Source organism: Rhinolophus ferrumequinum, chromosome 17 (assembly GCF_004115265.2).
Source record: "Rhinolophus ferrumequinum isolate MPI-CBG mRhiFer1 chromosome 17, mRhiFer1_v1.p, whole genome shotgun sequence".
NCBI lineage: Eukaryota > Metazoa > Chordata > Mammalia > Chiroptera > Rhinolophidae > Rhinolophus > Rhinolophus ferrumequinum.
This window is the reverse complement of record NC_046300.1, coordinates 1,462,585-1,487,911: the sequence shown is the minus strand read 5'-3', so window position 1 is coordinate 1,487,911 and position 25,327 is coordinate 1,462,585. Positions and strand designations below refer to the sequence as shown.

Here is a 25,327-nt window from a genome sequence, read left to right as displayed (position 1 = left end):
AGAAAACAGGGGCCATGGTTCCTCCTTTCTGACAATCAATCCTGCCCCACTCCTGGTCCAGGTACAATTCTGGAAATGTTGGACATGAGAAACCTGACACTTCTGGTGCCTTCATCAAGGACCAAAAGCGTCTGTGGATGTGTCACGTGTCACCTCATGAACTCTGCTCAGCCCTCCTGGATCAGCACAAACATGGCCACGGCGGAGGTGAGGGGACTGGTTCCAGAGAAGGGGAGTTACGCGGCCCACAGGTGGCCTCATTTCTAACGCCCCGTCCCCTCCCTTGCTGTGACACTACAAACAAGAGGTGGGAGGAACACACATTAGCTGGGAACGTGACTGAGGTGCACAGATGGGACCGTGCAGTCGGTCCTCCATTCAGAGGCTGGAAGTCTCTTCTGCTGATGGATTAGCTCACATCCCACTCCGACGACCTGCCCATGTTACTACAAAGAACCCAAGCCCCTATTCGGGCTCTCCCCTTTGCAGGTGGCATGGCCCTGTCCCTCCCGACAGAAGCCCTGTCCTGGCACTGCCCGCCCCACCCACCCTGGGCTCCTTGCATCTCGTCTACGCTCCATGCGTCCCCGGGTTCTTGCACCCACTGACCCTGGACCCAGGTCTTTCACAGATATTTCAGGGCCACCTCCCTCACCCCTGGCAGGTCTCTACTCAGAACAAATGACCTCAGGGGGCTTACTCTCGTCACCTCAAAATGAAATAGCAGCTCTGTTGCACCTGAACTTCTGTTACGTCCCCATCACCAGCCATTGTTGCCTGGACCACCCCGCAGCACCTCTGTGTGCTTGCTGCTCCGTGGCCTGGACCCCCAGCAGAGTGACAGATCCAGGACAGCAGTGACCATCCACTGTCCTCCCTGCTCTCTCCCTCCCGTCAGGCCAGTGCCCTCAATGGGACGCCCCCTAGGAATCTTACTGAAGTAAAGGCTCAGTCCGTCAGATATGAACACCGGTGCCTCCTTTCAAAGACTCATTTGCAGCTTCAAAGCAACATGTGAACACTGTTCTTGTGACCAGCAAGCGCCATTCAGACATCAGGTGTGTGATGTGACGTCTCAGTGTGCGTCCCTCTTAGGGTCCTTACCGTTCTTCACACACATCGGTTGTTTCCCTTCCCCTCTGACCTGCCTACAGCCCCGTTTCATTTCTCATTCTGTCCTCTGCGGAGCTGAGGGGAAAGTCTCAGATGTGAGGACACTGAGGACAAGGCTGAGGTCCCCTGAGCGCTTGCTACGCGAGCAGTGTCAGGCGATACACAAGGAGCGTCCCTGTGCCTGGTGTGTCCTCTCATCCATGTAACCACCCTGGAGACGGTGACGTGTGTCAGTGACATGCCCTGTCACTCAGTGCTGAATGGGCACAAACACGGGCAGCCCGGCCCCCAAGCTTATAAACCACCACAGTGTCCTACAGATGAGCCGCTATCCTAGCAGGTTAACCATGCTTTCCTCAGCCAATTACCGTTAGCTCCGTTTCAGTGAAAACCCAAAGCTGCAGAAGATTCAGTACACAGCTCCAGGTCACACAGCGAGGAAAGTGCACGGCCAGGATGCCGCCCTCGACATGAGTGGGTCCAGCATCAAAGAAACAAAACATACATGTCTCAATACTGCGGACTCTCTAATTGGGTGAATCAGTTGACAAAATACGTCTGTGCTCCTACAAGAACATTCAGCATGCCCAGGGCTCTAGCTCCAGACGGGGGCTTTGGGACTGCTTGGGGTGCCGTGCCGGAGCACCGCGGAGTGGGGAGAACAGCCGCCAGTCCTGGGCCGCCTGCCTTTCCATGCCCGGTCCATCTGGGGAGCCCCCTGGAGGGGGCATTTTCCAGTCTTGGGTACTGGAACTCGGCTGACAGCACGCAGGGAGCCAGGGGTGGGGGACACGGGTCTGGGCTTTGTATGTCTCTGTCTGTGCGCTTCCCCAGTCATGGAGACGAGCCCAACGGGAGGACGGCCAGAGCAGGTCCCTGTACAGAGCAGAGCCCAGGGCAGGGTCTCAGGGACAGGCCAACACCCTGTGCTCTCAGGCACAAGGTCACTGTCCTCGGTACTCACAGGGCGAGGGACGGGGCCACCATCGTCTTTCCTCCCTCTCATTCAGGTGCCTTACTTTACGTATAAAATCAACGTAATGGCCCAACCAGTATAAACATGACGTACAGCTTTTCCATACACCTACGCGTACATCAAATGCCTTAGAAAGATGTAATTTCAGATTTCCGGGGTAGATCTGCCCGCTGGCCCAGACACTTCCCATCCCCATTCTCCACACGTCCAGGTGTGTGACGTCACCGGCCCAGCCAGGCACGGCCTTCAGCCTCACTGGTCACCACTGGCGGCTCACTTACTCTCAATTGGCGAGCCGTTGACTCTCCACTTGATGGTGGGCGCAGGGTCTCCTTCAGCCTCACATAACAGGATGCCACTGCCCCCCGTACTGTACACACCACTCTGGGGCTTCTTCGTCCATCGAGGGGGCTCTGCAAATACAGCCAAGAGCAAATGAGCGGCTTGATGGGCCACAATGTCCCCAGATGATAGGCCTGCACTTCCACGACACACCAGCAGGTGGCAGTCACGACAGGGCTCAGCGCTGGGCTTGTGTTCCAACAGGGACGTTCAGCGCGGGTAACACATCTGCCAGGCTAAAAACAGTTACCTGCAATCACTGCTTAGCTGCACAAGTTTCTAGCTCGATCACAGAAAATGGAGGAGGAACGAGCAGATGGAGCATTTATGAGTGCTGGCGACAGCTTATTTTCGAGCCTCAGCAAGGAGCCTGAAAATGCTGATATTTAAAAACATGTTTTTGAGAATTTTTAGTAAAATTAAAGTGCTCAGCCTTATTTGAAATATTTCTTAGTTAATGGCTTGTAGCATTGTATATCTGTGTTCATATCTATCTATTTATCTAGGACCTTGATTTCCTAAAGATTTATTTTGGAGGGGCAAGGGGTAGGAAGGGAGAGAAGGAAGCCTAAAAGCAATGTTTAGCTTTTTTGCCCTCAACACAATGAAGGAAAAAATATATTTAAATTACTTCCATCTTTCTGTGCCTAATGCTCCAATATTCTAATGCTGAGAGGTGGGTTCAATACAGAACGAGACGTTTTTCTTCAGCGCAAACATTGCTGTCATGTCTTGTCACCTTAAGTACGTTACTATGTCAGGAGCGAATAAAAGATTTAAAGTGTGGATGGTTTGGGTAATTTGATTTCTAGAAAATTGCACAATACCTGCAGGTAGTAATTCCCATCAAGTGTTGCTGGTTATTTCCCCCAAGACATTTTTCAATTGCCATTTTTAGTCCAAAAGGTAAGTCTTCAAAGTACATGAATGTGCAAAATAAAAAATGTCATTTAAACCATTTTTTTAAACAAAGGAGGAAAAAAGGGATTATGTAAAAAGAAAATGCCTATAAATTCACCAGGAAAACTAAAATATACAAATAACCCTGGCAAGTTCAAGTCCAACAAGAGAAGTATTTGTTTTATAGGGCGTGGACTTCATTGTTAAATCCCAAGTGAAATATCCCTATTTATAATCTACAACCTATAGTTTAAAATACAACAGTCCAAATTATAAACTGTATATCACTCTGAGGGGAAAGGATTCTTTTGTATGTGTGTGCATATTTGAGGGTATTGATGCTTTCTTTTTCTGCCTATTTATGAAAGCACAACAAATTAAACATTTGAGTTAGAAAAAACGTTCCATGAACATGAAAATTGTCATATTTTCAGTAGAAAACTAAGACTTTTGCTTTTAGAGCATGTAAAACTGAGGAAATGTGAGGTACAGCATGAGGAGTACAGTTAACAGTCCTGCATCATACAGAGGGTGCCCAAAAAATGTACACACATTTTAAGAAAGAAAAAAGCTGTATTAAAATTGTAATATTCAATATGTATCTATAACAAAAGATGAATACAAGTCATGTGTATACCTATTTTTGGCACCCCCCGTATTTCTGAAAGCTGCTAGAGAGAAGATCTTAAAAGATCTCATCACAAGAAAAAAAAATGTGTAACTACTTGTGGTGATGGATGTTAACTAGACATATTGTGATCATTTCACAAGATATACAAACATCAATCATTACGTTGTACACTTGAAACTAATATGTTACATGTCAATTATATCTCAATAAAATTAAAAAAATAAAGGAGGTTATGCCATGATGACATTTCCCTAAATCTTCACACATAATAAAATCGAGATTTCTATTTCTCCTCTCAGCCAACAAATGTAATTCATTTCTTGGTGTCTGCCTTAAGCTCTGTGACTGTTAGAGCTGAACGGGGGCTTCTGGTGTCACCTCCCCCAACCCTGTCACCTGCAGAGAGGACTGAGCTCAAGAGAGGGACAAGAACAGTTAAATGAAAAATTCTGAGAAAAAACACCATCGCTGAATCCCTTTCTTTCATCTATTATCCTAAGATATATGGTAACTGATGAAAATTACATATGTTGAAAGTTTACTCATCTTGTCATAATTGTAAATTAAAAAATAAGATGATAAATTTATCTTCTGGTGCTGAAAACTGAGATGCACGTGTCCGAACATTTAGAATATAATAAGCAAGATAATTAGATTTTATCACTAGAAGGAAAACAAAATAAAACAGGGCATCATTAGGTACCTATAAAACTTACAATACAGAGGTCATTTTGTTAGTAACAGATTCCTATTAAATATCTATATTGTAAATAAATTAAAAAAGGTAGGTCCATCAAACTTGGATTTAACTGTAACTTTTTAGAAACAGATTTGTTATTTGAAAATGAAGCTTTCTTAAGTACATCAATCACTGAATTGCATTTGAATTCATGACATTTTAAAAGGCAAAACAAATATGGGCATGTAAGTATGTATAAATCAGTACTTACTACCCTTACTGAAAATTCAAAAGTATTAAATGATTCAAAATAAAGATCGTTGGTGGGAATTTATTTTTAAATAATCAGTTCAAATGTGATTGTGGTTATATTTTGATTTCCGGATTTATAATGTTTTAGACACCATTTTAATATATATTTAAAACATATTTTATATATTTATATTAATTTACAGATGTAATAGACTTATATTATGCACAATATAGGAATATATCATATATAACATATTCTCCGTATTAATTTACTTTTAGATTTAATCTTTTTTTTTAACTAAAGGTACAATAGTCATATTAGGGACAGCTGGAAAGGATGTCTGTAACCTGGTGAAACATCCTGGCTGTTTCTGCTTATACATATGATAGAATTTAAAAAATGCAGTGTGTGTCCATGTTTAGGATGTTGTAGCTTAAGTCACAGAGTTTGGCTGCATTAGGAACGCGGAAGAAATAGGACAGAGAGAGAGAACCCCACAGGACTCGTGCCTCCACGTGAGAACAAGGCTGCTTCCAGAGTGGGCTGGACCCCAAAGTTCATGGCAGCACGGCTCTTTCCCCAGGCGGCTAATCCTGGTTATTGACTCTGAGTTTCTAAGGAAGAGACAAAAGAAGGGGTAAGGGAGGTTCAGGAAAGCAGAAGGAAATTGAATAAAAGTGGACTCACGCACCCATATGATTAATGGGGGTTATATTTATGCCGCTTTCACACTCAAAAAAAGGCTTCTAGAGCTCAGTTTGCTTCTCACTTGCATGTGTGAAGAGCCAGCGGATGGCACAGCTGAGGGAGGGCACGTTTAGCAGTTTCTCATTAAGGGAAAGGATTAAGTGTTCCTAATGAAAACATCATTTGCATCTCAATAGTGCTAATAGCTGTTTTATGAATAGAGGGGACGATTTGTTCGGGAAACCTGTATTCCTGTGGAGTCCGATAGTCAACATTTCAAGTTGAATAATTTATTTTACATCCTTGACTTTCTTTTTGCAACCCTTGCAATTCTTTTGAAAGCTTCAGGCTTACAGTCAAGAAACCGTGGCCAGATTGTTAAAATATTCAGCTACCGTAGCAATGTTGCAGCCATCTGGAAGGATTTCTAAGAGTCAGCAAGTTGGAGTCGGAGCAGTGAACAATTGGACACGTCTGCTTGGTGGGTTGTGTTTGTGCTGGGTGGGGGAGGGGGTCACAGAAAGACATCCTGTTGTGTGGGGCAGCCAGATTACAGAGAAATAGCAATGACGCCCAAAAATACAGATAACGTAAGCCTCAAACTTCCTCCCTGGATTTCTTTAGGAATAATTCCATGTCAGACGCACACACACCGCTGTTGGCAGATACTGCTGCTTATGCAAAATTCTGGGCTTTCTCAATCTGGATTTGCTGCTGTTGACGGAAGAAAATGATTTTCCCATCTTTGGTTTTCCATTCTTCCTCACCTAACTCATCACACACACTATGGAGGGGTCCAGGGAACTCGGTGTTATTCCAAACAGCAGGGTGACTGAAACAGTTGTCATTTGACATTTGCTTGTAAGGGGAATTTGCGTCTGAGTCTTCACTTTCTTCCATTAATTAAAACTGTGGGCCCTGACATAGATTTCCTTGTGCAAGTTGAAGCTTTAAGAGGCCAGCTTCATTGGAATGTAAATAGAAACCCTAGAGTGCCAGTCCCTGAATGGAATCCTGGACAATTTCCTTCCCCATTTAGGCATAAGGACCACCTGCAGCGATCACTCCTTTAACTTGACCAATAGGTCCACCACCCCGGGTGCAGGCGGCCTGGGGGTGATCAGACCCTCAGGAGCAGCCGGAGTCCATCCATTAATTCCCCGGGACAGGGAACCTTTGCAGGCAGGCACGGCCCCAATACTGACCTGCGGTGGCCTCCCTTAAATGATGCATCTTTACCTACTTATTTCGAATTAATGTCTATACCATAGAGTCTATTCTTTCCCCATACGTCACATATTGAATATAATCTGAACACAAGATATGCACTCATATATATCCATATATATCTATATATACGCACACATACATATACATATACATATGTACATATATCTATTTATCCATCCAGGCAAGAGCTAAGGCAACAACATGTCTGACTCACTCATTTCACTGGTGAAGAAACTGAGGCACAGGAAGTGACATAAATTCACGGAGGACACAGCCATTAATGACAGGCTGGGAAACAGCCCAAGCCTCCCTCCGGGCCACCGTAATGCTTTCTTCCATCATAAACGTCACTTCTTTTAAGACTTGACATGAGGCAGTGTCGTGTGTGTATGCCAATAAACATACCTCTCACACTGTGATAGAGGAGACAAGGTTTAATGACTGTTGAACAAATCGTGGAAGTGGCCTGTGCAAAATCCCTAGCACGAGCTCTTCACTGCCATCTGTCCCTTCTATGTGGTTCTGTGCGGTAAATGACACACGGGGTAATTGAAGTGTAATCTAACCCAGTGGCCGCTCTGTAGTTAGACGTGGAAACGGCGTGCCTGTCTTCACACGTATGCTTTAGCGGTGTCGCTCCACGACATGTATGGACGCACATTTGTTTTAAATAGAAAACAAGTCGGTCAACATGGAATGGGGACGGTACCTTCTATTATAACATGGAAGTCGTGAGAGGCCCATCCCAAGAAGTTGGTGGCTGTGCATCGGTAAATTCCTTTGTCCCGGTAGGTGACTTTCTCGATCTTCAAAGTCTTGCCATAATTTTCTTTTGTTTCTCTTCCCTTTGGTAGATCACCACCCACTTTTTCCCAGTCAACCTGTGGGGTTGGTCTGGAAAACAATTAACAAATGATACACACTTTTTAAAAGCCCACACTGGAAAGGAAAGAAACCCCGGGGCACACCCCTCCCTGTGTCACTGGCCCCTTTGGCCCCCGGAGCTCTGCCCAGTGGCACAGCCTTCCTGGGTCACGAAGCTGCCAACCACTAGCGCGACATGGGGGCTGGAGCAGGTCTGCCCTTAAAACCCCCTTTTCATAGTCTCCTTCTCAGCACCTGTTTCTTCTAGTAAGAGAATGAACCACCTGTAAGAGCGGAACGGGTGTGTTTAGGCGAAGGATGGATAACTGGAGGCGTGGAGACGGTACACCGTGTTTCCAGTGTGAATCTCCCTGCGGGTGACTGGAAGTGCTCAGAAAGAACAGCCTTCTTGCCTGTATGACTTTGAAAACCATAATAAAGGAAGGCCCAACAGTAAGTCAGAGGGAAGCCCTGAGCCCCTCTTAGTCCTAATGAGGCTGATACTGGAGAATAGCCCCCTGCCCCCCCCCCACCATGAGAGACCAGAGACAGCCACACAGACCTGGCTCCCCAGGGGCTCTCTCACAGCTGGATGGTGGGAAGGGGGTGAACCATCCCCCCCTTGCTTAGAAAGATTAGACCACCCACTGGAAACAAAAAAGCCAAAACAAAAGAAAACTCAGTTGCTATCTTCTCAGTCACTGGGAGGGTGACTTCTCCACTCAGTAGGGGACACAGCAGAGGGCAATCCAGCCAGCTGGGTTTCAGAAAATCCCACCTCAAGGAACCCAGACCAGTGGACGACCGGGCCCTTGCTGTGTCTTCTGATTTCAAAATTATGTGGGAAACGTTGATGGCTGATCCTAACTGGTGGTTTATTTCTCCTCTTGGGTTGGGCTCTATGACGGAGTGGGAGAAACTCAGTTTTGCTATTTGTGTTATGCTGCTGTTTCTTCCTCACAATCTTCTTCTTCTTAATACTGTTAAATTATTGAGTATGTTCTAAAGATGAGCGTTACGGTCATCCTTTTATCAGGAAGGATCTGAAGCTCCAGGAAGTTAATGAATTCGCTTAAGGTCATGAGGGTAATAAATGACATATGAGAATTTAAACTTGTCTGACTCTGAACTTGTTCCTTTTCTCATTATGTGCCATTATCGTCATGCTTCTTCCACCCCCTTTTCCTTCCTAACTATATTCTCAGAATATATGCATGCAGCCACATTAGTTAGTTGCTGTTTAATAATTGAAGTTATCTCATTTGTCTGTTTTAATTATCGCAAATTGCTTGTATTGATAGGCCTTGGTTAAAATAATTCAATGATGCAAAAAAATATCGGAGGTCAAGCGGAAGGTCCTTTAACTTACATTTATAAATTATCCTTTTTTTCTCAGCTACAATTATTTTTTACCTCTTCCCCCCCCAAAGCTCAGATACCTGCCTGCCTGTCGGCCCAGAGCGACCTGCTTATAGTGTCTGAGGCTCAGACCCCATGGCGTGCTCTGCTCGCATGCAGTGGGAGCATGGATTAGCTGCGGGCTCCCTGACACAGCACCTAACAGGGTGCACAGCCCAAGTCTCCCAGCCGCTCCTCTGCACTGCTTCTGTCAAAACAGCAACTAACCACGTCCCAGCTGCCCTGGACCCCAGTTCCTCCCAGCCAGGATATTTTCATGAGTCCACGCTTTCCTCCTGCAAGTGTCTCACATTCTGCACGATTTTTTTTTGCCAGTCCTTGAAAATCAGCTTAATCCTCTAATACCTACCCTTAGAAGAATAAAATAAAATGAGTATTTAAGTATCAGGTGAACGTGAGGCATAATTTATCCAGAAACACATCCACACCATTGCAAGAACGTCCAGCTATGTTCACGCCACATTTTTTTCTCTCTCTTTGTCTCTTTTTTTAATGTAAGGGACATTTACTAACAGCGTTTGAATAATGAAGTTTTCAGGGACAATCCATTACTTAATCCATTTTTACATACGAACATACACTGTCTCAACATCTCAAACTTCCGTGCAGGTCCCCATCCAGCCACCTTGCATTCCTACACTGCCTTTGCTGACAGTGCTGTCTCTTGCCCTAGAATCAAACTGTGCTTAAACTGATAAATTTACAAAACAAAGAACAACATGGGCCCAACAGTCAGCAGAGGAAGCCGCCCTGTCCCTGTGGTCCCAAGGAACCCTGCACAGGTTTGGGTGTGGGTGTGAGTGTGGGTGTGGGTGTGGGTGTGGGTGTGAGTGTGGGTGTGGGTGTGGGTGTGGGTGGGTGTGGGTGTGGGTGTGGGTGGGTGTGGGTGTGAGTGTAGGTGTGAGTGTGGGTGTGTGTGGGTGTGGGTGTGGGTGTGAGTGTGGGTGTGAGTGTGGGTGTGGGTGCGTGTGGGTGTGGGTGTGGGTGTGGGTGTGGGTGTGGGTGTGGGTGGGTGTGGGTGTGGGTGGGTGTGAGTGTGGGTGTGGGTGGGTGTGGGTGTGGGTGTGGGTGTGGGTGTAGGTGTGAGTGTAGGTGTGGGTGTAGGTGTGTGTGGGTGTGGGTGTGAGTGTGGGTGTGGGTGGGTGTGAGTGTGGGTGTGAGTGTGGGTGTAGGTGTGTGTGGGTGTGAGTGTGGGTGTGAGTGTAGGTGTGGGTGTGGGTGTGGGTGTGAATGGCCCTGGGTGTGCACATGCCCCTCACTGCTTTGGGGAGTGAGCCTTCTCTCCTGCCTGCGAGGCACCATACTGTTTTCACTATGTGCACTGTCCACCCTCCTCACGGAATCTCTAGAAGGTAAACTCCAGGACACCGGTTTCCCTGGGAAAGTTCCCTATTTCAATAGACTGTGTCAGTGGTTTCATTGTTACAAACCCGACTGGAATATTCCTCAGATTTAGAGACAATTCCATTCTTTCCCCCTTCCCTGACCTGAACAGAACATTTCCTTTGGTTGAAATGTGCTGGAATCAGTTCGATTTAGAGGTAGCTTAGGGTTTTGGAGACAGGAGGGGATTCCACCCACGGTGCTCTGAGCTTGGAGAAGTGAATTCAAGTGTCTGGCTGCCTTTCCCCAACCCGCCCATGGGGCAGTCCTGCCATGACACATACGAGGACAGGACGAGCTAATGCGTGTGATGTGCAAGGCACTTCCTGACACCTTGTGAAGAGGACAGTGTCTCAGTGGTAATTATTTTTGTTACTGCAGAAGGTTTGTGGTTTAAAAACTTCTGAGAAAAAAAAAATTAAAGAACTCTAAAGGTGTTCATGTGTCACCTTCATCTGAAAGATGACCAGATGAGACAGGTCCCCACGCAGACCCAGGTGTCAGCTCTGCTGACAACGCAGCAGGAGTCTCGTGTCCGAGGACGACACATGTTTATGTGCACTTTTTTTATACACTGTTTCATGACATTGCATTTTCTAAAAAGCACATGAGAACATTTCTATTATTTTGAAGACAACCCGTGCAGCTGCCAGCCAGCTCTAGAGGTAAATTATGGCACTTAAGGGAGATAAGAAAAAAGAATTGCTGATATGTTCGCCCTGCCCAAAGAATCAATGAGAGCAGTGGCGAATCCTGAAAGAATGCGACTCCCACCACTATCAACACATACGGGGAAGAACAACAGGGCAGGTGGCTGCCGTCATGACTCAGGCTGAACCTGAGACTTTCACTTGTCACGTAAAACACAAGCTTCCCGAAGCCAGGTCGTGGTCAAGGCACATTGAGCAAACGTACATCAGCACCCTTGAAAATTTAAGACAGATAAGCAACCTGCGTGTTTTTGCTGGATGGAAAGCTTAGGGGTGGTAAAACCATTAAAATCTGCTCCTTTTCTTTATAATCCAATGTAAAACCACTCATTCAGAATACATGCTCAATTATGAACACGGTTTCTACAATGTCACTCCCTTGTCCACGAACCAGACGCCCAGCTGGCGGAAACCCTGAGCTTTCAAACTGCTTATGTGAACTCAGGGACAGGGGCTGTGGGGTTCATTCCCCACGGTGTTTCCAGTGGAGAGCCGGGCACGTGGTGAGAAGCATGGAGGGATGGGGGTCGGGGAAAGGCAGCCCTGCACGACCGGCTATGAAATCAGATGGACTTCTGATAGTTATTCAGTAAACGCAAAAACCAGGACGTGACCAAGGGAAGGTTCCCTAGGCTTTTCTTGGAGAATTTGGGAATCGGCACTTCTTGCCGAGATGTGAAAAAATCCAGTTCATTGCACTGGTATGTGGAACTCTTAAATTACATGGTCGGGACACCCTTGTACGTGATGGGCAGCAGGGTGAAATGACAGGTAAATGGGCTCCTTGGGGCCTGAGAAGGGACGAGGTATTGTGGCAGACACGCGGGGACCCGATGCCAGTAGTAACGGGCTGACTGCCACCAGCCTCACGCTCTGAGGGTGGTACCCCTAAGACTGCGGTAAGGGTGTCGCTGTCGTCGCCACCTCTATTCACACTACCACAAATTGACAGAGAGATCTAATTACAAACCCATCTCAGCCGCAGCCTGAAACCCGTACCGTGAAGTGCTAATTACTTCCCCCAGAAATGTAGTAACGGATAAGTTTCTGAGGACGTCCTGACAAATGTGTCCGCAGGCGCTCCCTAACCGATCGCTAGTTCTTTGCAGTCACTCACAGGCCTTCCGCAAAGCACTCCAGCAGCAGGGTGTCCCCTTTGAGGATGGTGACCGAGGACTCGGGGCCTCTCTCCGCAGGTGGCAACAGCAGTCTGGCTTTTCTCTGCTTGATGGAGTTTGCTGAACAGAAAAGAAAAATCTGCTATTTTTTCCAATCTAAGAGACTTAAAGTCTGTGGCACTAAACCTTTCTTAAGACATCCTTAGGACCTATGTATATATTTACATATATAGAGACACACAAACACATTTCACATATTTTAATGTATTTCCATTTAAACAGACTCCACTCCTACCAAGCAGCATGGGCTGTCTCTCACACGTGGCAACAAGATGTAGCACCACGTTTTACGAAGCTTTCGATCACCAAACCTCTAAACCCAGAAGGTCAAACACGGTTCAAGAGAATGTGTTTCCTGATGAAAGCGCTTCGGGTCCCTGACAGTCTCAGATTTTGCATCTCCGCATTAATGCCAGCGGGCCCTGCCTGAGGCTGTGTGTGCATCTGTCTTTCCTTTAAGGCTCACGAGTACTGGATAGGCTTCCTGTCACAACACAGCTTCCAGGGCCCTGCACGCACAGGCCCTGCTGCGGGAAGTGACTTTATCAGATCGTCCCCGGGACTCTGCTCCCAGTCTCAGGCTCCCAGGCTCAAAGGGAACGCTGTGGGGAGAACCATTGGAACCCACACAATCCATCTCAGATGCAGCAGGGAATAAGGACACTCCTACTGACCATGCAACGGCTCATGTCATTCCCAAATGTTCGCATACATTGTTTCTCCCACTCAGAGTCAAGGTGATGTAATCTGATATGGAAAGAAAGAGCTGACCTCCTGTTATCAGAGGGGCGGGATGGCAGGCTAGCTTCCTTCCAGGTGTGTGCTGATCGAAAAAGAATTGGTGACTACGTATTACTGTATCTATAATTAAACTATAATTATATGACGTAATTAATATTCCATATTAATTATATCTATATATGTAAATAATACTAATATAGAAATATAATTAAATAAATTTTAGATGACTATTTTTATTGAGTGCTATAAAGACAATACTTATGGTTGTGTTGTTGACATAAAAGAAAATAATTTTGGGGACGGGTGTATACTTCATCAGCCCACCCTCAAACTGGGGTGCACTGAGAGGACCCCCACTCAGCCCTGCAGATGCTGCCAGCATATTAGATATGGAAGCGAGGCCGCCGGTCCCAACGACATAAAGAATACGTGCTGCATTCACGTAAACGATTCTTCTCGAGGTGGAGAACGAGCTTCCTAGACATATAACGCAGGTTTATTCAGGCCTCGCCCACAGCACACTAGCTGTGGCAAACATTCTATGGAAAAAAGATCAACTATTTCCTAGACAACAAGTTTGGAAAGTGCGCTAAACTATTCTTTCTCAGCAAGTTACAATGGACACTTCTTTATTAAGTATTCTGAGAAGTCTTGCAAGAAAACAGACCTTTTAACTTTCTTAAACCCAATGTTTTCTCCACAGCTGTTCACACTCAACCATTTCTTTTTCCTTTCTGTGTGTCACAACCATCATCCAAAATGTCTACTGACAATGAGAGACATTTTGGGAGACCCAAAATAATTACTTCATTAACAATACATAGTTATATGTACGTGTGTATTTGCAGATGTTAATTATGTTATATATAAACATATAGTTACATTTATATAGTTATGCATTTATAAGTGCACTCCTTTGCATATATTTAGGGGAAGTGGTAATAGAGTTCTCTATGCCAAGGGTTTTTCAATGACAAGAATATTAGTATTTTAATAAACTTACAAAGGTTAGAAAAACTCAAGTTTTAAGATGGCAATGAGCTACTGAAGGCAAAAATAAATGCCAACACTCTACACGTGATCAACTTACCCTTGAAACCAATGTCTGTGGATGAACTCGAGTCATTAGCATGCTTTACTGAAATAAAAAAATGGAAGGAAAAAACTCACACACAAATGGTAGACGCTGGTATCATTAAAGAATGAAAAGCCACAGTCTCCTCAGAAAAACTACAAAAAGAGGTGCACCCATGCCTCAGTAGAACACCATCTCTGAGGATGTGGTCGAAACTGCTTCGTCTTGAGCTAGCACAGACGAGTCCCGGTGGGGAGGGAGGAGTCACGGCCCCACTGCACAGAGCGGAGGCGCCAGCAATGCTGGGGTGGGCAGGACCCTGCCTCAGGCAGCACACTCACGATGGCAAAACCGCACACCAGCTTGGACAATGGGACCGTAATGTCAAGTTCAGCTCTGCCAGAGCCAATTATGTCTGCCCTGGCATCTCATTGTCCTTGCTCCCCTGTGACGTTTTCCCACTTGGGCACCCAGACTGGCATGGGCAGAATCGAGGGGAGAGAAAAGCAAGTCAAGGTCTGTCTTTGAGGACAGACAACACAGCTTGATGGGATACGAACTGTGCTGCTGCTTCTGTTTAGTTTTGACTGTTACTTTCTCCCCACTTTAGGCCTCCTGGCTTGTCGACGACCACAGTAAGTGGAAGCCTGAGGCTTGCTTGGAAAACCCTGGACTACAGGTGTGCATTCGCCCTCTGAAAATGACTAGACCTGCAGACCTCAAATGAAATACACTCATACTGTGAACTGAGGTCCGCTTTTCTAGCTGCGATGGACAGACGCCTGCGATCGGCAGAGGCAGACGTCTCTCACGTGGGGGAGGGCTCTGGGGTTGAACTACACAAGGGCAGAAAATGCCAACCCAGCTTCTGCTGGCTTTGGGCCCAGGATGGTAGAGACATGGCTGCATTCGGCACTGAGACAGGACGGGGAGTTCTCTGGACTTACAGCTGTTGACAGTCAGCTTCATGGGCATCTTCTGCACAATGGTTCTGAGCTTCGGGAAGGCGGCGAAGCAGCAGTAGTCGCTACGGCTGTCTCTCTCCTCCACGTTGGCGAAGTACAGGTCTCCCTCCTGGCTCATGTACACACGCTCGTCCTGCTCGATGTGCTCCAGCTCTGCAAAGAAACCCGCGCTGTTAAACGGGGCGACCAGCCCTGCCTGTGTCTAATCTCCTATCACATCTTCTCTTTTACATTATTGTATTTCATTTTTCATGTCCGTTCTTCCAAGGCCTCACAAGTCTGGTCTTCCTGTAGGAGCAGCGAGTGAGCAACAGTAAAAAACCAAAGACCACAACAAACCCCTGGGAGCGCAGTTTTCACCATCGCCCGAGGACGTTCCCGGTGGGTGACCGGCCTGCGCCTTCTACCTGCCCTGACATCGGGCCTCCGCGACACTCGGCGGTCTGCACCAGCATCTCCAAAAACTGGCCCAATTCAGATAATGGCCTAATTATGACTTTCGGTTTCTTACACTACTTCTTTTAAACAGACCTCCCAAACGCTGTCTCTAAGATATTAGTGTCTCTTTCCTGGAAGCGGCCTGGAAGGTTCTAGGATGACTGGAGTCTGCAATGTTTGGCTGCAGTCGAGAGTAACTGCCTTGGCGTTCTCCCGAGCACTGCACTGAGAGTATTGTTTTTCTCTGGGGGCCACAAGGAGAAAACTTGTAGGGAGCAACTGCTAAGGCACACGCCACAAGTGGACTTTACGAGACGCTGGGTTTCAACTCAAGATCTTGTCAGTAAACTTTCTTGGCAAATGAAACAACATGTTAATACTAACTTCTGTGTGGGTCACTGTATGGAGTGGGTGCCACGTTAGCAGACAGAATCTAAAGCGAGTGACACGCTTGACGTTGACATGGGTACAATCCTGAAGCCAAGTGAGTGGTTGGCAACACAGAAAGCATTTTCCTCACAGACACACGTCATCCTCTCAGCGGCCTCTGCTCTCTTCAGATATGACAAAACGAAGAGATAGATTTAGCTCATAAGTGGTTTTCCAGTGTTTTCACGTACACCCCTAAGCGTATATGTAAAACTTGGAGCTGACTACGGGTGGATATAGTTTTAAAAATCTATTGGATTCCACATTGATAACCTTATATTATTTTTTATCTTTGGTTCCGGTATGTTATCTGACATGATGCTTGCAATCTAAACAGAACGTAACTTACCGATATTCATCCAGTAAATGTGTAAAGGTGGGAGGCCCGTGGGGGGCTTGCACGGGAGGACAACGGGGTCTCCCTCCTCCACTTCCAAAGGGTCGATTTTTTCTTTTGGGAATTTTGGAACACCTGGTATAAGAAATCATTTTAACACATTATTTTAAAATTAACTTTTAATGTCACAAGTAATATCTTAACACTTTCTTCTTTTTTAAAAAAATAGAGCACTTTTAATAAATTCAACACCACAAATCTTGGTTCTCATTATCTCCCCTGCAGAGGAAAATACTACTAAGAACTTGAGATTTAAAAATACTTCTGCATGTTGTAACTAGACAGCAAACGTTTTTGCTGTGACGTCAGTAAGGCGCTAATATGCTCTCGCAGCTTTCCGCACACAGACGTGTGAGGTCTGGGTCACAGGACTTGCTCACTCAAAGGTTTGACAGATGTGGCATCCTTTTCTCTGAACACTGTGACTTTTTAAGGTGGGTACATATTCTCTCTCTCTCACTTTACTGTGAACCTTTTGAACGTGATTGGCAAATGTTCCACTGAGAGCAAAACCAAACTAAATAAAAAGTTCAAGTCCTACAGAGGAAAATGGTACAGGTGCAATGCCAAACCAGACGACCACGTGATGTCACAGACAGCCACCCAGACTGGGATCGCTCCCAGCAAATGAAATTTAAAGTGACACGGAATTGATGTAGGAAAGGAGACTTTGCAATATTTCAATACATTGTTTTTTCCCCCCATGACGGAGTTGATTTCCTAAAAAGCAGAGCAGTTAAAATGGGACTAGAAGTCACAACTGTGCAGAATTTAAAATCCAACACCAATGCTTGATATTTTTATGAAAGTATTTATAAAAATAGCTTTAAGAATATTCAAAATGGGTCTGTTTGAACATCACATTGTTTGTCAGCTCTGTGAAGAGATTCACATCACAGAGTTATTTATGGAAGACAATGCCCTACGGAGCATGTTCAATATAACTGACCTGATGGAATTCGTTAGGGGGTTTCAATCTCTGTATTTCATTCTTATTGTAGTTTATAAAAGCTTACGGTTATTCTCAGAAGTCTGAAGATATACTCCTTTATCGCAAATGTCCTCCTTGAGAAGCTCATGCATTTCCTAGGTACTTGTGCCCGCGCCCTGGACCCACACACCAACTGAGGGAATTTGATGATGTTCCTCTCTTCGATGCACCAGCTGCTTACAAAGAATTGCTTTTAGTCTGCAGTCGAGGACCTTTCAGGCTCACAGAGCCTTTGCCAGTTCAGACGGCAGTCTTCGGTCATGCGACAGTCCTCACTGGGGATTCTCGGCCAACTCATTCTAGTAGGGGCCTCCTGGCAAGTCTGCAAACATAGCTGAAACGGCAGCCACTTTGGAATCACGCTTTGGCTCCAGGTAGCATGCAGTTTCCATCCAAAGGCAGGAAGGCATGTCTGGTGCATTCGCTATATTAAGATTGTGTATATACATACAAATGCCACCTACTTGGTGAAACCTTAGTTGTGACGGAGAGCGAATGTCACGCGAGTCATTTGCAGAAAGTATACCTCCTGCAAATGACACGTAGTAAGTAACTTCCAAACTCTGCGCGCACAGCTCCCCATTCAATCCCGTGTTTAATGTAACGTGTTACAACTGAAGCCCGGGGCTCACTGGTATGACATCAACAGTGTCCCTGGGCAGTTATTGGACCTGTTTCTACTCAGATACAACGGGCAACAAAGGGGGGAAACACAGACTCAGAAATGCAAGGAGCATGGAACCCTGATTCTAACAAGCAAGCGGTACAGTGCCCACACGTACGCAGTCCCAGGCTGAGAGCTGCTGAGAAGCAGCTCATGGATAAGAGTACAGAGCTCTAACCAGACAGCTGCCTCATCGGAGAGCGCTTGGAAAGAATCTAATGCTTCAAACAGACAGCCCTGCCAGTGATTAAGTAAATCGAGATTGTACACTTGCACTTCAGAAAACGTAAATATGTGGTTCAATTGGCTTCCAAGGCATCGAAAATAAAATAAAATGTCTAAGTCTAACAAACCCTGCCGTACGTGCCATAATTCTTTGGGACATCTTTTAGCCGAAGATGAACTTAATACCCAGAAACAGAGAATATTTATAAATGTAATAATGTCAGGACTGAGAATAGATGTGTAAAGAACATTAATTTGTCAGGTTTTTTTTTTAGGTCTAGTTCTTTGACTTTGAAACTATTTAGTGAGTCTGATGCCATGCTAGAAACATTTACCTTCCACAGATAAATGTGAAACTTAATTACTATAACTCAACAGCAGGCACGAAGCCCACCTTAATCCAAGTGAAGACACGATTCCATTGAAAATAACTCCCAATGATGACTTCTGCTAAGTGTCTCTCGTGAGCAGCGTCAGTGGTGCACGTTTAGACACCTGTGGCACTTTATCGAGTGAAGTATAAACAACCATTTCTCTTTTCTGTGAGGCAACCACACTGCTCAGTTTGCCAAGCCAGCTTCTGTCAAATGGGTACCATCGACACCCAAACCAGCATAACTGACTCGTGTTTCAGCGAGACTGCACTTGGCCAGGGAACGGCCCTGGGCACAGGGTTCAGAGCCCACTTGTACACAGCGCCTACCTCAGCAGGGCTTCAGAATGTTTGAAAATCCCAGAAACCAAGTCTGGTGAGTCAGTTTGCTTTCTATGGAATGCCCTACCTGTCACCTGCACCAGGAAAGCAGGCATGTACAGCACCCATCTCTGTTCTAGCCTCCAATAGGCACCCAAGGTTATTACCCAGTGTAGCAGACACACTTCTAGTAACAAGTCCAAGGTACAGACAGGTTCCTGAGAGCCCAGTCAGAAGCCAGCGTGAAATAACTGTCCTGGAGACAAGTTAGCAGCTTGTTGTGACGGTGACTATCTCGCAGGAGCTCCCAACACACAGCAAACCTGAAAACACAGAACTTCCAGGCTTTCCAGTCGACATGCTGACAGTGACTTCCAACACTCACCATCCCTTGTCTCAACCTAATACAACACAGAAGAACCCGTGTGTACCTGCTGGCATAAAGACGACTGGTGAAAACCTATTTTACACCTGGAGGAGGTGCTGCAGGATCCCCTGGGCTCCACGCCAGGCACCACCCACACGACCTGGCTATGCAGCTTCAGGACGCATCTTCCCTTTCTGTGCCCTCTTCTCCTTCCCCTGGTTTCCCAGAATCCTCTGATTTCATCTCTCTGGGACCCTCACAAGTGTCACCAAGTTTCTTAAGAGCAGGATGTTACAAACCCTAAGCGGTACATTCCCACTACGCCGACGGGCTGCACACACAGTAAAGGGAAGTCACGACGTGGCATCAGGACAGTTTCACTAAATCCTAACGGTGCTAAGAAACCACTTCATGGCCAGGATGTTCTCCACACAGAAGAAGGGAAATCAGAGCACAGGGAACAGAGCAGCCACGGCCACGTGCCCGCCCTCCGGAGCCAGCTGCCTGGGGCTGCATCCCGGCTTCCCCACTTACTGTGTGACCCAAACCTGCCACTTAGTGTGCTCCAGGGTCCTCACTCATAAAACGAAACCTGAGATGACACCTAAGTCATCGACTTGTGTCAAAGTTTAAATAAACCATTTCACATAAATCAATTAAAATCATGTCTGGCCTTCACCACCACTCACGCTGGGCACTGCCCAGACGTGTTGGTGCTGCGTGGTCACGGCCACTCATGCAGACGCGGTGGGCGCAGGGACAGAGAGCTATCTGCGCGCTGCTCCTGACTCACCCTGCAGCCCACACCCCACCAACATCTGTAACTGCGTGCAAACACCTGGAATGAACTTTCGCAGAGGCAGCAGGAGGGGCCGGAGGGAAGAAACAGTATATTTCATGCAGAACCTACGGCTTGTTTCATGAACTGTCCCCCGTGCTCCCCGTGAATGGGCAACCTCCCTGTGCCAGGCAGCTTTCTCTGTTCTGACTTCCGCTTTTTGCAGTGCCGGTCGGCGAGCTGGGGAGTGCCTTACGTTTCCCTGGACCGTGCCTGGCACACCACATAGGGCCAGGCCTCATTACCATGAGTGCCGGCAACGGGGCCCCATGCTGTATCACTCCATCCAGGTTCCGCTATAGAGAGGTTTAACTTCCGATGGAGCACCCCACTGACCCACTCAGGACTAAGGAGCAGCCACTCAACCGATGAGAGCAGAATCGTCGGCCTGAATCACACCTTTAAAACGCAAAGTTGCACTCCGCACTGGGTAAACTGGCCTTCTCAGGTTGGCTGGCACACGAGCAGAAGAAGGAGCAGGCGCTATGGCACCCTGCTTTTGCTACCCACCCCCGAAACCAGGGCGTCAATAGCCAGGCTATGTCGTCAGGAAATTGTCCTGAGGAAGCTACACAGATCAGAAACTCGGCACACTAGAAATGCTCCTCGGTTTCCATTGAAACCGTCATAGAGAGGACTTCCTCCCTACGCCTGCCACGTCTTACATGACTTTAATTGTGAGTTGAAATTGCATTATTATTTTACTCATTCTTTTATTCTTCGGCCTATGAACCAATCAATCAATCAATCGTGGATACGCATTCCTGGTGCATCTAGAAAGCAGCGCAGGAGGAGGAATAGCACAGCACGCGATCCTTCTCATTTTTAAGCATCCCAATTAATAGACATGATGATCAAGAGTCTTCCAAACAGTAAGTGAGGACATCAACTGGTGAGTGGGTAAACCAAGTGTATCGCATCCAAATAACTGGATATTATTCAGCAGTAAAAAGGAACCAACTACTGCCATGTGCTGTAAGAGTTACTGATACGTTACAACATAACTGCCAAAACACGCTGAGTGGATGCAGCTACATGGAAAGGTCATATATCGTATGATTCCTATTACATGGAATGTTCAGAAAGGAAACCCACAAAGGCAGAGGGCAGAGTCGTGAGTGCCTGGGGCCGAGGTGCCAGGGGGCGCGCCCACGGGCGGGAGGGCCACGTGCCCACAGGCGGGTACAGGAATCTTCTGGGGGTGATGGGACTGTGCCAATGCTGGTTTTGACGTTGGAGAAACTGCAAAATTTTATGAAAATAACTACTGATTGTGCACGTCAAGGAGGGAAAATTGATGATATGTAAATGATACCTCAAAAAATTGTTTAAAAGTCACAAGACAGAGACCCAGTGTAAGCTGAGATGATGTAGGAATGTTCTGGGGAGATGGCCAAGCTGTTCTCTGACGCCCCGGGGCTGAACGGGCGACACAGGGCATTGGCAGCATGGTTTCAGCTCCACGGACGGCTGGCAGAACGAAGGCAAAACCAGCTTGTTACCTTCTGCCCGCCCCACTCGCCACGTCTGCCCGCAGGTTGTCCGTTTCTTGAGAACAGCCCTTGCTTTGTCCACGGAGAGTCTGAAATTACTAGAGAAGTGGCTGGCCCGCGAGCGGGGCTAACAGACGTGCTGCATCATTCGCTGACTCGCTCTCCGTGCCACACCCTGGAAAACCCACGTAGTTAGTTAAGCCGTTTCCCTCACGTCTGAAAACAGTACATTGTGTTTGTTTGGTTGTTTTTTTCCCCTTTCCTTTCCCTTAGCAAACTCAACGGCGATGTTGTTGAAAGTAGAAAACTGAAAGGCTTCTTCTGGTTGCAGGGGCACTGATGGGACGTTCAGCTGCTCTGCTCATGGTGGAACTCAGGTGGTAACGCCGCTAAGGTTAGTGTACTGAAAACTTTAAAGATGAGAGGTACAAATTTTAAAACTGGAATCACAAAGTCTCTAACAACATAAAAAAAGACTCAAATCTCTACAGTTTAAGAGAAGAATCAATTGATAAAGGTTGTAGAAAGCTTTAAATGGCCTCTGATTTATAAATTCCCAGGAATTGTGCTTGTGGTCCCATTCAGCATATAAACGGTCACAGGAAGCTGCTCCGTGATGAAGTAATCTCCGGAGAGACTGGAAATGATGCCTAAGAAACCTAATTGATTTTGCTCTCTTCTCAGCAGCAGAAAAATGGGGCAATTACCCACCACACAGCACAGACCCGACTCTCACCGCTGACAACAAGACGGGCCATTCCAGCCAGAATTATCCTGGCATTGCTCACGTCTTCACTCGGTCTGCTGATAGTGAGATTAATATTTTTAAAAATCCTTTCACTGCAGAAACGAACACTAAAACATGTCATTTCCTTCTCTGCATAGGTCTAGCTGCTGCCTTCTCCTTGGTGTCTCCATAGCAACCACTAGAATTCAGGTTAGGGATCACCCCAACGCCTCGTCTTCTACAACAGATTTTTAATAATCAATCTCTCGCTCACACACACCTTATTTCAGTTAACTTACTTCAGGTAGGTAGATATAGGCAGATAGATGATAGGTGGATAGATGGATGGATGGATGAATGGATTAGATAGATTGATAGATGATAGATAGATAGATAGATAGATAGATAGATAGATAGATAGATCTAGTTTTATGATTCTCAACCACAATTTTCATGGTAATATTTTCTGAATTTATTAACATTTCCTGTTGAATGTCACTTTAACCCCACACTCCTGAGGCCATTTCTGAGTTTATATGTCACTGCTGTGTCCATTACAATCCTATAATATCTTACTTAATAACCTGGTACATCTAATTCAGGCAAATCAGTATGCTACACACTTATACTAATTTTACATATACAGAAAGATCCTTTATAAAGTAACATAAAGAATAAAAAGAACACCCTTTTACCCGCCAGCCATTATACAAAAGGCATATAATATCACCGTGACCTTTCTGTCTGGTGAAGCTCTATTCCCTCTCCATTCCATCAGAGGTAATTACGCTCCTGAATTTTCTTTGTATCAACCTCTTGTTTTTCATTATAATTGTACCACAGAATTATTCTGCCAAACGATATTTTCTTTTCACACATTATTAAAGTTATAAAATAAAATGATACAGTATGTATTCTTACAAGATTTGCTTTTGCTAATGTCCCGAAGGCTGAGCATTTTCATTGCTGAGAGGTATTTTCAGTCGGAAGGTACCACAGTCTATCTATTCATCTTACTGGGGGCGGGGCTCGCGTTTTCTCCAGTATGTGCTTCACACAAACAATGCTACAAACATTCCTGGTGCACACGGACCAGGACACATGCACGTGAACAAGGAAATGGAATTGCTGGTCACAGGGGAGTGTCTTCAACTAAGGAGGTGACAGCATGTTTTCCACAGGCCAAGCGATGGCCGAACGGCACGTGGACACGTGTCCTGGCAGCTGCATAGTCCCACCTGAAGTAGCTGCTCTCAGACTCTGCAATAGTTCCCATTCTGTGGGATCAAATGCTTGTATCATGTGGGTTACAACTGATCTATTTCTAAATTCGAATGATGTTGAGCACATTTTCATATTTTTATTAGTTATTCAGTCTGGGGTGCAAGTTTTGTCTTTTCACCCCTTCATTTCTTTTTTTCTTAGAGGTTTGTTAAATTACTTATAAATACATAACATTATATTTAGTTATATTCATTGGCAATGCACTTTTTTCTGGGCTGTGGCTTATCTTTTCACTTTCTTCCTGGAGTCTTTCGATGACAGGACCTAAGGATCAAATGTAGTCAAATGTGTCTTGAATGATCTCCGTGGGGCTTTAACACGTCTTGTCTAAGAGTTCTTCCCCACCTCAGGTCATGACACATCGCCCAAACCTTTTTCTACTTTTAGAAAATATTTTTCCTTTAGTTAAGTCTCTAACCACCTGGAAGGAATCTTGTACATGAGGTGAGCCAGGACTCCAAAGAAATGTTTCTGTATATGGATAACCAGTTGTTCCATACCATGTAGTTAAAAAAGGAAGGAAGGAAGGAAATCCATGCTAGGTCTTTCACACGGTTTGCAGATATGTGAGGGTCTGTTTCTGGGTTCTCTGTAGTGCCCTATCGGTGTGCACACAGCCAGACTGGCTGAATGACTAGGGTTATCTGATAAGGCCAAGTACCACTGATCTGTTTGTATTCTTCAAGAGAGTGTACAAAATTTTGCCCATTGTTCCTCAAAAATACTTGTCAATCACTTATTCACAATCCACAGACAAAAATAACCCACAGAGATTTTTAGTCATTATCCTGATATCAATTCCCAGAGAATTGATATTTTTAGCTTTACTGAGTCCTTCTATCCATGAAACGGCATTTCTTTTCCATTTGTGTAGGTATTTTTAAAATGCTTTTCAAACTACAAAGTTTTCACACCTCTTTGTTGGACTTATTCTCTGTGTCTATATTGTTTTCTCCCTTCACTCCAATTTCTTTGAATTTATTGTCACCTTAGGTTATACCTCATTCATTTTCATCTAAACATGATGTTACCCAGTCAGCTTATATCATTAATTGTCATCCTTTCTTCTTTCCTAATATAAGAGAGATGAAAATATCTCTACATAAAGCATTAGCTGCTTCAAGCATGTTTATGTAAAATTTCATTCTTTTTTTTGCTAATCCGCCATCTTGAATTCCTTTCTAGAATTTCTACTATTGTCACTACAAAATACATTCTATTTCCCTTTGCCATTCTTGTTTGACATGAGTTACTTAGAAATACGTTTATTCATTTTCAAAGACAGAAGGCTTTTCTAGTTTTATTATTATTATTATTACTATTATATTATTATTATTGATTTCAAACTTAATTGCATATGGTCATATTTTCTGCATAGCTATTGTATCGTCAAATATTGGAAAAATGCATCCTGCAGTTTTAGGTACAATGTCCCCACACTGTCACTAGCTGGAGCTTGTAATGTGTCCTTTAAATCTTTATGTGCTTACTGATTGTTTTCTCTGCTTGAGCTACCAAATAATGAAAGAGATATGTTAAAATGCCATTTTTTGGTCTATTTCTCCATGTAGTTTTATTTCGTTTCACACATTTTAATATTATGTATGCCTATTGAATTAATCTCCAGGAAGCCT

General features: G+C 45.4%; 1 protein-coding gene across 10 annotated transcripts in view; it reads right to left on the bottom strand.

Annotated features, from left to right (window-relative positions):
* Nucleotides 1–25,327, bottom strand: part of CHL1 (cell adhesion molecule L1 like) — a 155,375-nt gene that overhangs the window by 32,566 nt on the left and 97,482 nt on the right. For 8 of the 10 annotated variants that reach the window (XM_033132128.1, XM_033132127.1, XM_033132131.1 and 5 more), the window contains 6 exons: nucleotides 16,363–16,485; nucleotides 15,129–15,299; nucleotides 14,197–14,244; nucleotides 12,305–12,425; nucleotides 7,521–7,705; nucleotides 2,371–2,502 (listed from right to left, as the gene is read on the bottom strand). In XM_033132128.1, the coding sequence (XP_032988019.1) occupies nucleotides 2,371–2,502; nucleotides 7,521–7,705; nucleotides 12,305–12,425; nucleotides 14,197–14,244; nucleotides 15,129–15,299; nucleotides 16,363–16,485 (780 nt within the window). The remainder of the gene's footprint in view (nucleotides 1–2,370; nucleotides 2,503–7,520; nucleotides 7,706–12,304; nucleotides 12,426–14,196; nucleotides 14,245–15,128; nucleotides 15,300–16,362; nucleotides 16,486–25,327) is intronic. The other 2 variants (XM_033132130.1, XM_033132132.1) reach the window with 1 other exon arrangement.